At 35.2% G+C, this 16,667-nt stretch overlaps 1 protein-coding gene across 1 annotated transcript; it reads right to left on the bottom strand.

The window, feature by feature from the left end:
- Window positions 1–1,071: 1,071 nt before the first annotated feature.
- LOC110615846 lies at window positions 1,072–10,772 on the bottom strand. Its single transcript, XM_021758011.2, has 3 exons — window positions 10,458–10,772; window positions 6,980–7,085; window positions 1,072–1,593 (listed from the first exon to the last, which is right to left on the bottom strand). The coding sequence occupies exons 2-3, from the start codon at window positions 7,074–7,076 to the stop codon at window positions 1,373–1,375; spliced, it is 318 nt and encodes a 105-aa protein (XP_021613703.1). The 5' UTR covers window positions 7,077–7,085; window positions 10,458–10,772; the 3' UTR covers window positions 1,072–1,372.
- Window positions 10,773–16,667: the final 5,895 nt, after the last annotated feature.

The raw sequence follows: 16,667 nt of genomic DNA, 5'->3' as shown, positions 1-16,667 counted from the left end.
TACTACAGAATTTGTTGTACTGGATGTCTTATACATTCCAATTTTCTTTTTCAACTTTGATACACGTGAGTAAACTCATCTCCTCTCTTCATTGTACCTTGTTTTTCAAGTCTACCTTTTATTTCATTCAAAAACAAAAATACTTGCAAGATGATGGTTTAGCGGAAATAAAAGAGCACTTGTAATTTTTAACATCTCCATCGCCTCCTCCAGTTGCTTATGCTTTTGTTGTTTCTTCTTCACTTGTTGATTTGCGGCACCATAAGCTTGGTCTTCCTTCTCAGTATAGACCACAAGCTATTAATAAAGTTTATCCTTTTGTTTCATGTACTCCAATAAGCAGGTTTTTGATATTTGTTATCTAGCCAAGCAAAGAAAGTTGCTATTTCCCAATAGTAAATTTCGTGCTTCTGTATTTCAACTCATTCACGTTGATATTTGAGATCCACATTTTTTTTCTATTCAAGGGCATAAATATTTCCTTACTGTTGTGGATGGAGAGCTTACTGTTATGGATGATTTCTCCAGATATATTTGGTTCTTAATAAAAGCCAAATCTGAAACTTGAAATATTTTGCAGTCTTCAATGTTTTTATCAAAAATCAGTTTCAATCCAAAGTTCAAATCATAAGTTCCATGGATGCTTATTACTCTTCAAAACGTACTATCCGCCAAATCAATCGTGTAGAAACACCTCAACAAAATGGTTTAGTTGAGAAAAAACACCAGCGTATTATCAACAACATTGCAAGATCCTTGCTCTTTCAACAAGGTATTATCATCATCAGCCTGTGACGACAAGCACTAAAAGATTCACTCCGAAATTATCAGGCCTATCACACGACAACAGAATACAGGCCTTCCAACTAATTCTTGGATTAGCTCCTTACTTCCTTTTCTCCATTATTACCTACTTTATCTTTCTCGTCAAACCTCACACACATAGTATAAAAAGCTATGGAACCAATAAAATTGCAAAAGGTATATATATATATATATATATATATATATACACCATATTACCAAACTGGAATAATTGCTACAATTAAGAAGAAAAAATTGGTGCAGAACTGCCAAAAAGAGATTCTAACTTTACCATTATGCCTAAGTTTAACACACGCACACGGAGAACTCATAATTACTATTAATTCACCATGAAATGCTGGAATCTTTCAGTAACTGAGAAATGAGAATAATGTACACAGAATCTTGAAGTCACATCCTCTGAAATTTCTTTCACGCACATCAAAATTTGCACAGAATGACGGGAGTGAACTACATTTTGATTGTTCAACCCTCAAGTGATCAGAAGCAAGCTCAGCCTGAACTTCAATTCGACTGCATATCCCTGGTGCTTAAAATTTTTTCCAGCCTACTCGTCTTTCTTTAGAGATTGCGAAGGATCCTCCACTTTACCTGTAAGCTGATTAACACTAGCTTTTGCCTCTGCAACAAATTTAGCATCTGGTTCATGTTTATCTGAAGGTTCCTTCATTGCCATATAAATGTAGAATGCAATCACTATATTGACTGATATAACAGCAAGAAATCCACTCAGCAACGTCAAGGAATGGGGAGATAAATGGGTTACACCTGTTTCAAATGGATAACACTTATTCAAGTAATTTGATTACAACAAACTAAAAGAACAAACAGATTTCATGTTACTCGGCTTCTTTCTCATTTCTTAGAAGAGAATTGGACCAAAATGAAGTAAAGCACATAATGCATTCGCACAGTAAAGAACTGTTTGCCAAAGGACAGAAGGAATAATCCACATCTAGAAACCTTTCTGAATTACATGTTCACAGGAAGGACCTGCTTCAGAAATGCAGCAGATAATAAATTTCCCCAACTGAAATCACTATACAGTATGCCTATGATGAATTTCTCTCCAAAAGTGAAATGGCCGAGTAAGCATGCACATCAAAGTAGCTTGCATTATTCATTATAATTCAACAAATGATTGTCCCTGAGAACATGCATTTACTTTCAGGAAGATATCTTTCTAGTCTTTTCTGTTTAGCATTCAACAATGAAGCCCAGAAAAAGATGTCTTTAAAAAATAACAATATTAATAATGTAATAATAAATCTTGGACCAATTTTCTGTTTGATATTGCTTGTACTCCTTAATTACAAAAGATCCTTAGCCTTGAGGTCAGAGTTACAATAGAATCATAACAGAGAAGAGTATGGATCTCACTCATATGACTAACAAGGAGAAAAATGAAGTGTAATAAGATGTAACTGACGGGAATAGCTATTTGTGTCACTTTCCATATCTTTGCAATAGTAAATTAACAAATAGGATTTAGAGATATGAGGTTGCATAGAGTTAAGTAATCATGTCATAACAAGACAATTATCTGAGTCCCATTGAGGAAAATCCAGACCACTCTTATCCGGTTGCTTCTTATTACCATTGACATAACTCTGCAATCCTCTAGCCTTGATAAATAACAAACAAGACCTTGACCAAGCAAGATAATTGGTTCTATCAAGTTTTACGGGACTAATTTGTAAGGAAGGATTATCAGAGTTGGAAATCAAGACCTTTTTACCTTTTGCCATGGTAATAAACCGTGAAAGAATAGAAAGTATCCAAGGTTGTACACGAAAAAGAGCCCAACCAAATCACCAAAGATCAGGTAGCGGCACAGAAAGGCCAGAAAGAGGATTGGAATCAGTGTCGGAGTGATCAAAGCGACAAAGCAGCATCGAATGGTGTCTCACGCGTTGAGAGGAGAGGGCGCATGAGCCTCATGCACGTGCCTTTTCGGCGTCGAAGCGAGCGGTTTGACCGGCAATAATCCGGCGATCCTCCTGATGCCGGCAGTGAGATGTGGAAAGGTCTTTAGATAAAGTAATACCAAAAAGATAGATCTAGAGTTTTGAAACCTTAAAGAGGAGAAATTGAATTTAAACTCTAAAATCAGAAAAAAGCTCTGATACCATTAAGAATTTTAGAAAATTTTAGAGTATTCTTGTATTTCACTTTTGATCTTTACAAGTGATTTACATGACTATTTACACACAAAAAATGACAATTAAACAGAAAGCAAATAATTAAAGAATAATTACAAAAATAATTAAGGATCCTAATTTATGCCTAGAATCTGTCAAATCAAATCATATCAAATAATTCAACAGGAATAAATGCTTTGACCATATTTTACTGTAAATAAGAATGTCGTCAAAGAAAATAAGCACAAATCGTCAAAAATAAGGTCAAAACAAATTATTCATTGTAGCCTGGGATGTTGTTGGAGCATTTGTCAGGCCAAAGGGCATGATCGCAGACTCAATATTCTGAATGAGTGCGGAAAGCTATCTTCAGATATCTAGCTCTGAAACACTAATTTGATGGTAGTCGGATTTGAGATCCAGCTTTGAAAAATAATGTGCTCCATTCAATTCATCTAAAAGTTCTATAATGACGGGTATGGTGTATCTATCCGGAACTATGACCTTGTTCAAAGCACGATAATTCACACAAAAACACCAACTGTTATCTTTCTTTCGTACCAGCAGGACTGGGCTGGAAAACAGACTGGAGCTTGGGCGAGTAATTCCTACAGCCAACATCACAGTAACCACCCTTCCAATTTCATCCTTTTGAAAATGCCCATATAGATAAAACTTGACATTAACAGTAGTGGTACCCACAGACAAAGAAATGATATAGTCAGGAATGATATAGTCAATAGGCCTCGCTGGCAGAAGAGACAAGGACTCACAGAAAAGTGGAGTAAATTTGAGTAGTAGCGATTCAATTTATATATGTTGGAATTCAGTAATCTCAGTGTCGAACAAGCAAAATTTCTCCATATCTGGCCTTTGCCACAAAAGAACAGAATATTCAATATCCGCCAATTTATGTAATTGAGATGCAGATATGCTTGTCATCACCATAGTGAGCCAATTAACCTTTAGTTCCCCCAAAGTCTGTAACCATGCAATCCCGACAACCAAATCAACTCCTCTTAAAGGAAAAATGAAACAATAAGCTAAAATATGCATGTTTGCCAAATCCACAGACATACTCCAGAGGATTCTACCTTGTGCCCATCTCCTAATCGAACTCGAAAAAGAGGAGCTGCTTCAATGAGTAGAATCAATTTTTCAACCAAAATGCCCGAAATGAAATTATGACTTGAACTGCTGTCAATCATAATTGAGATTAGATGGCCGGATATCCGACCATGTAATTTTATAGAGTTGGAAGAAGAAATACCTCTCATAGAAGAAAAGCTCCATGGCAAAGAAATGAGCTTCATCGATTATATGGACCACAAAAGAAACATTCGAAGGTGGAGAATCAGAGTCTAAATCTGGTGGAAGAGGTTCATCATCACCAACAATGAAGGCTCACAAAGTTTTGTTGGGGCACTCATGCATGGGATGAAAATGTTGTTTACATTTATAACATAGGCCTTTTGCCGTTAAATCAATGAACTCCTAGTGAGAATAGCGCCTTGTACCCTGAAACAAGGAGAAGGCCGAGAAGAGTGAGGTGAGGAAGGCGATGGTAGGGATTTTGGTAGAAAAGTCGGTTTATCAAAAAGAGTCGAGGTAGGGGAGATTGAATGTTTAGAAGTCAATAAGGACTTAGGCTGGTGAAATAGAGCTAATTGGGCTGGACTTATAAAATGAATTACTAATTCTTGTCTCAGCCCAGTTGCAAAAGGAGAATTCCACCGATGGACACCATCTCCTATTGACTTGGCATGACTAGGAAAAGGCTGAGAAAATTGAAGTTTTGTCTCAATATCTTGAGCAAGAGTCATCTTTCTGAAAATATCGAGGGTTTCATGACAACAGATTCTAACTCGAATTTCATCCTTGAGTCCGCTTAAGAAAAATCCCACATATTGCTGATCAATCAAACCATCAATCTGGGTTGTAAGAGCAACAAATTCATCGATATATTCATCAATGGAGTTGTGCTACCGTACAGTCGCCAATCATTCATACGGATTGATATGACGATCTCCTTCATAGCGAAGTAAGAGTTTCTGAACAAATTGATTCCATAAAAGGGCGGCATGTTGTTGGCATAACCAACATCAAATGTAAAGCAGCCCCTTCCATACAAATAAAAGCTAGCTGGACTTTCAGATTTTCAAAAGTTTGATGAAAGGTGAAATATTGTTCAGCCAAAGCAATCCACCCCACGGGGTCATTGTCGTCAAAATTCGATAGTTCAATCTTTTTAACAGTGAGCAAAGAATCATCAGTAATGAATACCTGGCCATGCTGTAGAGGAATAGAGGTGTTACCGAAGGTTGGGGAAGTGTGAGAAGTAGCAACATCCTCTGTTATTGCTTTCCTGCGAGACAAGGAAGTGATGAGTGATTTCAGCCTATCAAATCTCTAATCTTGTTCTACTTTAAAAGTGGATAGGCATTGATCTTTATCGAGTTTGAGGGTGGCAAATAAGGCTTCCATACCATGTAAGCTCTTCTCTATTTGATCCGCACGTTCCTCCATTCTAGTTTTGGGCATGAGAAGAAAAGCTCCAACGGATTGGACCAATTGATAGAGTTAGGAACTCAATCAATTGTTGCAAGAGAAGGAATTAGGGAAAATATTTGTATTGAGCTTTCTATCAACAAAGAACTCAATTCCAGCAATATCTCCCGTCTAACAAAGTTAGCCCAGCCTAAGCAGACAGAAGAAAACACACAGCGTGCCTCCCTCTCACTATACTTATTTATACACACCAAATACCAGCTGTCGCCCTGTCCTGTGCATCCAAGCTTCCTAGTAACAATATAACTAATTTCTATTATTCGCCAAGTGTCCTTTCTCAACAGATTCCTCAACCCTTGTCTTTTTACTTCTAAATCGTTTCCTGTAATAGGCCCTTAGCGGAATGGCCTTGGGATTGGATTCATAATCTGATCTATAACACAATGCTTACTCCAGATCAATAGAATTGGGTTGCTAAATTATTGGGATACAATTTCAAAATAGAGTATTGACTTAGATACTCCAATAAAGATGCAGATGCACTATCTAGATGTACTGATAACATTGAACTTCAGGCTCTTTCTACACCCCACTGGATTGATTGGGATGTCCATCAATTTGATTTGGCATTGAAGAAGATAGTGGATGATGATTGCATGATCTTTTAGCTCATTCCCATAATCAGGTCACACATAACAGGTTATTTTACAATGGGAGCTGGTCCTTCCTTTCCAGTCATCTTTCATTCCTCAACTCTTGCATAAATTTCATCCCACACCTGCTGGTGATCATTTGGGAGCTTTTCACACCTACAGGAGACTTGAGGCATCTTTATTTTGGAAAGGAATGATGAAACAAGTTCAGCAATATGTTCTCAGTGTTTGGTCCGTCCAAAACAAAATTATCAAACCTTGGGTCCAGCTAGGTTGATTTTGATGAATTCATTCAAGTTTTCTAACTATAGCCTTGAGGACAAGGCTGAAGTTACTGATGGAGGTAATGATACAAATACAAGAATTTTGGTTTGTGATAACCATGGGCCGAGGAAGCTGAAGGTTTGTTCTTGAAAGAAAATCAAGGTTGGAGCATCAAGAGGCAAAATAGATTATTCTGGAGGGCTTTAGAGTTTAGGAGTTAGGGTTTAGGGTTTAACGTTCTTTCCCTACCTGGCAAGAGGGAAGGACCTAAGAGCAAGATTCACAAAGAGAAATTGAAAATCACCAAGCTAAGATACTGGAATAGTTGCACTAAAGGCATATTATAAACAAAACATTTCTACTCTACAAAATACCTGTGGGTGTGGCAGTACAAATCCCACTTTTGTGGAGTCTGAAAATTTGAAGTTGGAGGATAAATAAATAATTACAAACCTAATACAGTTCTCAACTTAATGTAGCTTACATAACAAGCTCAATTGATTTTGTCATTGGCATTAAGCACATTCATTTCATAAATAAATTATCATGAAAAACAAAATACCAAATAATAGAATTAGACAATCTTACCTGGGATCAAGTCGTGGTTAAAAGCATAAAGGATCAGAATAGGAAACATCCACATAAACATTGAAGCAAGGAAGAACTTCTTAATCACTCCAGCCATTGCCAACTCCTTTAAGAGAGAAATGATATGGAAAGATTATTAGATAGAAGTAAAAGCAATTTTTTTTTTGTTGACTACCAATTTGTTATTTCATGATACACTACTGATTTACATTTTAGGGCACATTTTGTGATAGAAAGACTTCTATGAATTTAGAAGTCTTTCCAAGAGAACAGAAAATTTTAGAACAAGTGCCTAATTAAATAACAATTTCTTTCTTAAAAGCCTGAAATTTCTATTTTCTAGCACAAAATCTACATCAGCGATTTAATTTTTAGTAGTGTTTAGTAGTGCCAATTTCCTTTTCACTTTCTCACTGAAAAAAATAATGCAGCTTCACTGCTTCGAAGTCTAACAATGGATTATTAAAGTTCTTAATACAATTAATTTCCAAATAATCATATCTTTGTAAATTAAAATATATTATTTAGTTTATCATTTCCCTAGCATAGAGTATGTTCCTTTAGATAATGCCACATCCCCATCGTAGAGTATTTTGTATCCCATTTCCATAGACCAAGAGCTAAATTCCATAAGTTTGGGTGCTTAAAGCATATTAAATTCCATTTCACAAGAAAATGACAAATAAATTTGGCTGAATAAGTTATGTATTTGATCAAGCAAAATGTCTTATGAAAAAAACATATGCAAAACCAAGATTCTAAGGAATCTACACACCTAATAAGAGGATGTTTAGTCTACTTTTTTGATATAGATGATAACTAATAAGCTTTCAAAACGACTAATTTTATCTGTTTGGTATACTCTTTAAAAAAGAGGAAAAAGTTGACAGGTACCCCCATCAACTACATTTTCAATCAGCTATGCTTTTAGATTTTTTTCCTCATCAGTTAATACATGATAAGACATTATTTTTTATTTAGACCATATTATACTCTCAAGATGGAAAAGATGTACCAAAAATATTTTCATTTATCCTTTAGCCTCCATGAGATTAAAGGGAGAGCCCATAAATTATTTGAACAAGTCCTAAATTGTTTTACCAATAAAACAAGTAGGCAACCATATTGCCCAATTTAATTCCAAAAAAGCTACTCATTAAATTCAAATTTTCAATTGTCCGATGAACAATCAACAATTTTTCTTTTTTTTTTTCCAGTTTTCTAATATTGATTAATGTTAGCTAGTTCAACTATACTAATACATATCTGACATAGTGTGCAAGTAAAAAATAAAAAAAAGGGGCTAGGTATCATGTAAGTAAGACAATATATAGAATCATACAACCACACCCTAAAAATGACAAACCATTGAAAAGCAACATAATGAAATTCATAATGAACATCCTACCTTACATGCATTGTCAAGAGAGGCATTATTATCTGAGAAAGATATACATACTATATTAAGGACTGGTTTATGCATAAGCCCCTTACAGTTTTGCAATTAAATAATAAAAAATTCACAAATGGGGCCTTGCCCTGTCAGTAAACTTGATACCAAAAGTTCCCAATCCCCTATTCCATCAGTGGAGGGGAAAAAGCCTTTTATGATTATAAATACATTTCTAGATCAGAATGGCCAGAGTGTGAAAATGGATGATGCTCATAAAGCCAAGGACATGATTATCCCATACAAACAATTAGTCAAATAGTATTATTCAAAAGCAAAAACTCTGATAAAAAAGATTAAAGATTCAGTTTATAACTCAATCCCCATTCTAATTCCAAAGTAAAATCACAAATTTCCACCAAAAGAAGTAAATCTATCACAAACTTCCACCCAAAGAAATAAATCTACTCCAATCATTTGCTGAGGAAATGTTCAGACAAAGCAAAAAAAAAAAAAAAGAAAAGAAAAGTAAATATCAAGCAAAAGAAAAACATACCTAATGGAAAATAAAACCTCAAAGTCGAAGGTAAAAGGCTAGGGTTTCTAAGGCAGTAAAAAAATAAATGTAAAAGAAGGAAACACCTTGAGACTAAAAACCAAGCGACTATAGAGGTTAATTCAATGGAGAACCTGTAGAAGAGGAGTCAAGGAGAGAAACAGCAAGAGGCAAGTGAAGCATGCGACTTGACAGGCCTGCGCAAATGATAAGGAGAGCCACTATCGCACTCAGGTTGCGAGGCACAGAATGTAGAGAGACCAAAGAAGAGGAGAAATGAGAGGAGAGATAACGGTGTAACCGAAGAGACCTGAACCAAGCTCTGTGAAGGTGAGGCTAGTTTATTAAAAAAATTTAGAAGCTCAAGCTCTATAAATAAGCTTGATCTTGGTTCGTTAAAGATTTATTGAACTTTGACTCGGCTTGTTTTGAGCTCGTTTATTACAATAACAAGCTTAATTTGAGCTCGGTCCAATTTAAATTTGTTAACATGATTCATAGCTCTAGCGCAAGCTCAACTAGACTCTGTTTAAAAGAGCTCAATTGCAAGCTTGACAGCAAACCTCGAGATCGAGCTCAAAATTAAAAAGCTTGAGCTCAATTTTCATATTCAGCCCACTTCTTTTTCTCAAACATTTATTTGTAGCACACCTTAGTACTAGATTAGGCATTACAAATGCAAAGAAAAAAAGAAAAATTGTTGATTGTTCATCAGACAATTGAAATATTGAATCTGCATCTTACTAGACACCACCATCCCCACCGCTGATTTCATCTTCTCCAAAGTTGAATTCTATGATTCCAAGGCCTACAATATGAAAAACCTAATACCAGATGCAGATAAAACCATCACATTCAGTCAGTTTGGTTTCAAATAGAACTGAAATAACTGATTAACGGAAAAGAATAAATTAAATGCGAACTAAACCAAAATTACATTAAGTAGCGAACCAAACTGAACAGAAAGTGTTTCAGTTCGGTTAATCAGTTTTGGACCAAATTTGGGCGTATATAATGGGCAACTTTCTGAAAAAAGAAAGAGAAGTTAACAAATCTACATTTATAGTCTGCTGAAGAATGTTATTCTTAAGAATTGTTTGAAAGAGAATAATAAGATCAATTAAATACATGTAGGAAGAAGTAATTCTCCTGTAAGTTGAAAGAGAGAAAACAAAAGATAAAGAAATCAGTGAAAGTAAAAGATTGAACGTTGGGCATATCACCACTTCAGACCACAAAGATCAAATAATTTAACCCACTGTAGCCTTATAAACATGGGCTTCAATGAGAGTTATTTTCACACATTTTCTTAGCTGCCAAACATAAACTTCACTAGAAAAAGGAGCCTTATATTCAGCAAAATTAAATTGATGCACATCCAAAATTTTGAAGAAACAAAAGCCAAGTAAATGGAAAACAAACCCACACACCTAGTGCAATAATCAACAGAATCTCATATTACCAATGAAGAATGCAAAAGTTAATCAAAACTTGAAGTTACAAAGAAACTGCGTTATTAGTAAAATAATTACCTTTGGGGGTAAGCAAACCTTTAATTTCTCTGCCGTGGAATGAGGAAATGTGAGCGGGTGACAGAGAGCCACAGTCGAGTGAGGACCCGAGGACGGCGAGAGGGAGAAGATTGTCACCTTCTCTTTTCGATTTGGTGAGATTCGACAGAGGAGACGGTAGCAATGCTCGAAGACTAAGGGCAGAGAAGGAAAACCGAGAGTGAGAATCGAGTGGCGACGCCGACAATAGATGAGAAGGAAGCTGACGCCGAAGAATTGATAACCGAGAGAATGAACTGAGATTGTCTCAAAGAGAAACCAAGGCCAGAGGCGGAATCAAGGAAAAGGAATAGGGAAATTTAGTATAAGGTCCCTAGATTTTAGGAAAATTTATTAAATAGTCCTTATAATTCTTAAAGAACGTTAAAATATTCCTCGGTACATTAAAATAGAACTATTTCATCCTTCTGTCAAAAGATCATATTAGTCAAATGTTAGAAAAGTTAGTTAAAGAAGAGAGAATTTATTATAATTCTAAAAACGTCTCTTTACCCTTATAATCTTTTTAACCTAGTTTTGGTCCCTCAACACTCACTTTTCATTTCGGATATCTCTAGCATTCTACCATTGGAGCTCTAGATGTAGAACGGTACGCTTTAATGGTCAAGTAGCGGAGATTATTAGCTTTCAATCAGTAAAAGAAATAAAAAATTTTATCCATACGATCACGTTTAAACGAAAAAAAATAATAATATTAAAGAGAAAATAAATTTTTTTTATTTTTTTAACATGAGATCATTCATTTCGGTTGGGTTATCGCAAACTACAAATCGTCTAAATATTTAGTCTCTGACGATATCCGCACAGAATGATAATAAAAAAACTCTTAGAACTCTTCTAAGAGTTTGAGAAGGCGGAGGAGGTTCTTAGTGCTAACTATCTACCTTTTTTATAAATTTTGGAGGCTTTTAAAAGGTCTTGAAGACCATAAGTTCTCATAAGATACCTTTTATGTTAAAATCCTAGGATTTCAGTATAATATTATTTATTTATTTAACTAAATAAATAAATAAATTATAATTATGGTTCAGAACTTCAATAAATAGGTCATATAAATTTTAAAAAATTTTAATTAAGTTCATACTTAATTAATTAGACTAAAATCGTAATTCTTTCAAATTATAATTTTATCCCAATATAAATTTATATGAAATAAAATCCTCCTTAATTTGATTTTTTATTTTATTTTCTTATGCAATTATTTATGTATGTAACATATTAAATTTTAAATATGTTGGGAGTAAATATAATTAACTAATTAATTAATTTGAAAGTTAATAACATTACTTAGTAACATATCAAAATTATTCAAATATTTGAAATGTCAAAATTGATTTGACTTAACTCAAAGAATTGGTTTTGTTGACCAAATCCTTTGGGATTCATTTATGAGTGGGGTCCTTTTATGTGACTTGGGCTTTTTTATATCAAACCCATGGGCATTGAACCGTTTTCCTTTCAGGTTTTATTTAGGAGGGAGTATCATTAGTCCCCTCCCCTTTTTACGAATTTTTTAGTTCATTTCTTTTTCGTTTCCCATGTCAACCTTTGATTTTCCTTATAAAAATATTGTCTCTTTTATTTTGGCGATCACTCATTTTTCAAGTTTTCTCTCAAAGTTTTTCTCTTCATCTTTGCTTTTCTATCAATGTTTGACTAGAGGTTTGCCGGATTTTTATTAGTTTCATGAGTTTTGTTTGAAGGTAAAGTTATGGCTTTGTTTTAGTTTTAATGGTTAATCCTTCCTAGAATCTTATGCCTCTACTCACTCAGGAGGAGGCGGAGATGGTTGATTTAAATAGTTCAGACTCTGAGGATGGTAATGAAATGGAAGTTCACCCGGAGGTAAGAAGCTCTAACGTTGAAGATTAAACCCTTATAATGCTGATATCCCAATCCGCCTTCTACTTTTTTCACAATTATAAAGCGATCTATGGCTACGACCATTTGTTTAAAGTACAATCTTTTGTCAACTTGTATTGGGTGGGCATGCATAAAAGGTGTTGGTTATGACTCATTGTAGTGTGGCTCAACTTCACCATAATAGCTTGAGAACATTGGCTGCTTTTCGCTCTCTTTATCGGGAACTAACATTGAGCCTTTGGTAAGAGTCTTTCTTTCCTTTCCATGTATGGTTTGCTTCACAGGCCAAATGACAATTTCTACTACCTAACGATGAAGTCTAATTATGGATTATTTGTTGGCCTTCCTTCTTCTGTGAAGCATTGGAAGAGTCAGTTTTTCATGCTTGAACATGTAGGTGGGTTAGGTTTGGGATCTCTTCCTCAAAACTAGTTTATTCAAGTTCAAAAATTCCAACGCTTGCTTCAGATGATCGAAGCTGAGACAAGATCTTTTCAAGAGCTCATCAGAATATCTCAATCGAATAAGTTTGAGATTAATATATTAGTATGGAGGGAAGTTCTTTGGTTTGAGATGACAGTGATTGGGGATTCTAACTCTAATGATGAAGGTAATAAGTTGGAACTTATTATTATTTTCAATTTCTATTGACTTGTCCATGCTTCATTTTATTGGATGCAGACATGGGTGACGACTTGGTTACTGAGATGGCCAAAAGGGTGGCAGCGAAAAGGAAGAAGCCTGTAGAGGAAAGTCGTGCTCCCACACACTCAAGAGCTTGATCCCACTCTGATTGTGACCTTTGGAGAGCAGCCTTCCTCATCCTCATTTGATGCCTTCATTCGTAATCAAGTCACAGTTGAATATAATCACCGTTTGGCTGGTGCTATTAGGAAGATAGTGTATTATGAAGCTGACAGAGAAAGTCTAGACCGTGAGGTGGATGACGACCTCTTTCTCTGCTCTATGTCCTTAAGCCCAGAGTCTATTTCTACTATACATGCTATGAGGGAATGATACTAGATATATTGTTGTGAGTATGGCGAGCTGCAGATGGTCAACACCATGCTCAATACTGAGCTAAAAAATTGCAAGTCAAGGATCAAGTTTGTTGAGGACTTATAGTTCTCTTGGGTCTGACAATGCCATTTTGAAGAAGAAATAGGAAGAGGACTATAACAAGATTGAAGAGTTGAGGAAGAAAGTAGAGGATCTTCAACAATAGCTGGATGGTGCTGCTGACCATTCTGTTGATGCGTATATCACCTTCCAAGAGACTGTGGCGAAGGAATTGAAGAAATGTCATCTTGGCCAAGACTTCGACTAGGTGTGCAACCTTATACCTGGTCAATCTTTTTTTCCTAGGGCTGATAATGGGGATGAAGATGAGGATGATTTTGATGAGCTAGAAGCTATACTTGGAGGGTCTTAGGGTGATAGTTGAGCTATCATATTGTTTTAGTAGGATGCTTTCTTTGTTGTTTGTAATGGCCTTTTGTGCTACTTGTTGTAATGAATGAACTTTATCATGAATAAAAACTATTATATTTGGCTTAATGAATGAACTTTCTCTTAATTACGTTTTGAATTTTTCAACATTTCATTGTTTGAAAGGAAAAATTTTGGATCCTTGTTTTTGTGACTTAAACTCGAGGTCTTGGACTTTTCAAATTTCAATTTGTTCATTTGGAGAAGGAGAAAAGAAAGTAAAAAGTAACTTTTCAATATTGAGGGAGCTATGTGATACGAATCCAATAGGGCAAATTTCTAACAATGGTGTGGAGCAAACTTATGTCATTCAAATGGATCTAAAAGGAGTTCAAAATCATATTCATATGATCCATATATATTTGGGGCGTGCTTTAACTCATATGGGATAGATTTGGTGCAACACTTGTAATCATTGGCTTAGGGAGCCTAATCAAACCTATGGGCTAAAACTACACAAAGGGAAGCCTAAAGTGAAGATCAAGTAAGGCTTTTGTGAAGATTCAGCTTTGTAATGATTCAGCTTTGTAATGATGGGCTTGCTATGTTTTATTATTTGAACACTTATTTTATTTTACCTTTGTTTGGGCTTGTATTCTGGCCATATTTTATCTTTTAAGTTTTAGAGTGTTGGGCCATGTTTTGGGCTTATGTTTTAATATTATGTGTTATTTTAGTGTGTGATTGGGCTTGGGCCTTATGTGTTTAAGTCAGGTCCAAGAAGAGTGTCTTAGGGTTTTATTTGTTTTTCTCCTTACTATATAAGGATGAGAAACAATTGTAAGAGGCAGCTTTTAATCAAACTTTTCAGAATTTTTTTCATGCCTCTGGCGTGTATTGCTTTGAGTGAGAGTGAGGATTTGCTTTCATCAATTGCACCAGGAATCTTGGCTAACTTATCAACTATTCGTTGTGGCGTTTGTCGGATTCTCATCTAAATCCTTCGATCATTGGTGTTTCAGCTTCTCTAAGTTTGGGGTGTCATAGGAGGTGGGTTTATCAGATCTTTAGATTCCGTATCTACTTGTGCGTGTGGGTTTGAGGCTTGTGCCATAGGGTTCCGCGTCAGTTGGTATCAGAGCCAAAGTGAGGTAAATTCTTATTTATCTCAGGATCTAGAGTTATTTTTTTGAGTTTTCTTTCCTTCGTTATTGATTTCGGTGAAAGCTTTTGTATTCATGGCTGCATCTTCTTGATAAATTATCACATAATCTCTTTTGGAAGAAAATTCGACATCCAAAAAAAAAAATGAAAAAAAAAATCGCCTTTGCCATATTAATCTTGATCTGGCCGAAATTGTGATATACTTCCTTTTTCATCTATATTTCATTACCTATCTCAATTGATTGCTGTAGTTTATGGGAATCAAGTTTGAATTTTGAATTGAGTTGAATCCAGATTAGGAGAAAAAGAAATCTGTCTATTTCTTAAGGTGCACATTTAAGGCAACTGCATCTAAATCGATTTGGTTTCAAATCCATCTTTTAATGCCCATTTTCGTCCATGATGCAGCACTAAGTGAGATATATATATATATTTTTTTTTAGTCTATTTGTGGGTTTTGATACTTTCCTTTTTGGGTAGATTTAAATAGATCTATATTTAATTTGCGTTGAAACGAATTAAATTCAAACTTTTGTCCAGATTCATTTTTATTTGAATTTAAAGTTTCGTTTTTGGTTTAAGCTTGCTTTTACTTCCTTGACATTGCTGGAGTATTGTTTGCTTATGTCTATACTCTAGGTGATATTTTTCAAGTAGCACAAAACCCAGTTTGTGTGTTACTTTCCAAATTGTCAGTGTCTTCTTTCTATTTTTTGTTCACTTCCTTCTTTCTTTAGGTTTTCTTCTTTGTTTCATTAAACGCACCTTGTGGTTGGTTGGCTGACCTTAGTTTCTGAAGTGCAATTGAAGAATCAGCAAAAGAATGGTAAGAGTGCAAACACTTGAGTACTTTTTTTTTTAATACAATATTTGCTAGTTCTTTTTGTTATTTGTTGATTTAAGGTAGGATGAGTAAAGACAAGAGTGTGGTGGATCGTATTTTGCTTATGTCTATACTCTAGGTGATATTTTTCAAGTAGCACAAAACCCAGTTTGTGTGTTACTTTCCAAATTGTCAGTGTCTTCTTTCTATTTTTTGTTCACTTCCTTCTTTCTTTAGGTTTTCTTCTTTGTTTCATTAAACGCACCTTGTGGTTGGTTGGCTGACCTTAGTTTCTGAAGTGCAATTGAAGAATCAGCAAAAGAATGGTAAGAGTGCAAACACTTGAGTACTTTTTTTTTTAATACAATATTTGCTAGTTCTTTTTGTTATTTGTTGATTTAAGGTAGGATGAGTAAAGACAAGAGTGTGGTGGATCGTACTGATAGAAGTAAATCGAATATGGGTAACGATTATAAGCTCTTTAAGAAGTCAGTCAGTGGTGAGTTACAAAGGCTTAATAAGACTCTTGAGAGGTTGACTGAAACTATCGAGAGTTTGAATGTCTCACAAGCTTCCACTTCTACAAGAATACCTCAAAGAACTCTTAATTGCAATAATGACTGTGATGATTCGGATGTGTTGGTTAATAATGTGTTGCTTGCTGCACATTATGAGATGCTTGTTGCTAGGCGTGCTCTGAATATGCAGGTTAAGAAAGAAAGCCTAGAACAACGGGAAAACATATTTCACACTAGGTGTTTGGTTAATGGAAAAGTGTGTACTCTCATTATTGATGGAGGTAGTTGCACAAATGTGGCAAGTGTGTATATGGTGGAGAAATTGGGCTTGACTTCTATTGAACACCCTAAGCCATACAGATTGCAATGGTTGAA

Source organism: Manihot esculenta, chromosome 5 (genome assembly GCF_001659605.2).
Source record: "Manihot esculenta cultivar AM560-2 chromosome 5, M.esculenta_v8, whole genome shotgun sequence".
NCBI lineage: Eukaryota > Viridiplantae > Streptophyta > Magnoliopsida > Malpighiales > Euphorbiaceae > Manihot > Manihot esculenta.
Note: the sequence above shows the minus strand (reverse complement) of the source record. Positions and strands in the feature narration are given on the sequence as shown.

Bases quoted from the DNA above. Each gene is read 5' to 3' on its own strand.
- LOC110615846 (XM_021758011.2), bottom strand. From the start codon at position 7,076: ATGGCTGGAGTGATTAAGAAGTTCTTCCTTGCTTCAATGTTTATGTGG. The intron at 1,594-6,979 runs GTAAGATTGTCT...CATTTGAAACAG, and splicing joins TAACCACGACTTGATCCCAG to GTGTAACCCATTTATCTCCC.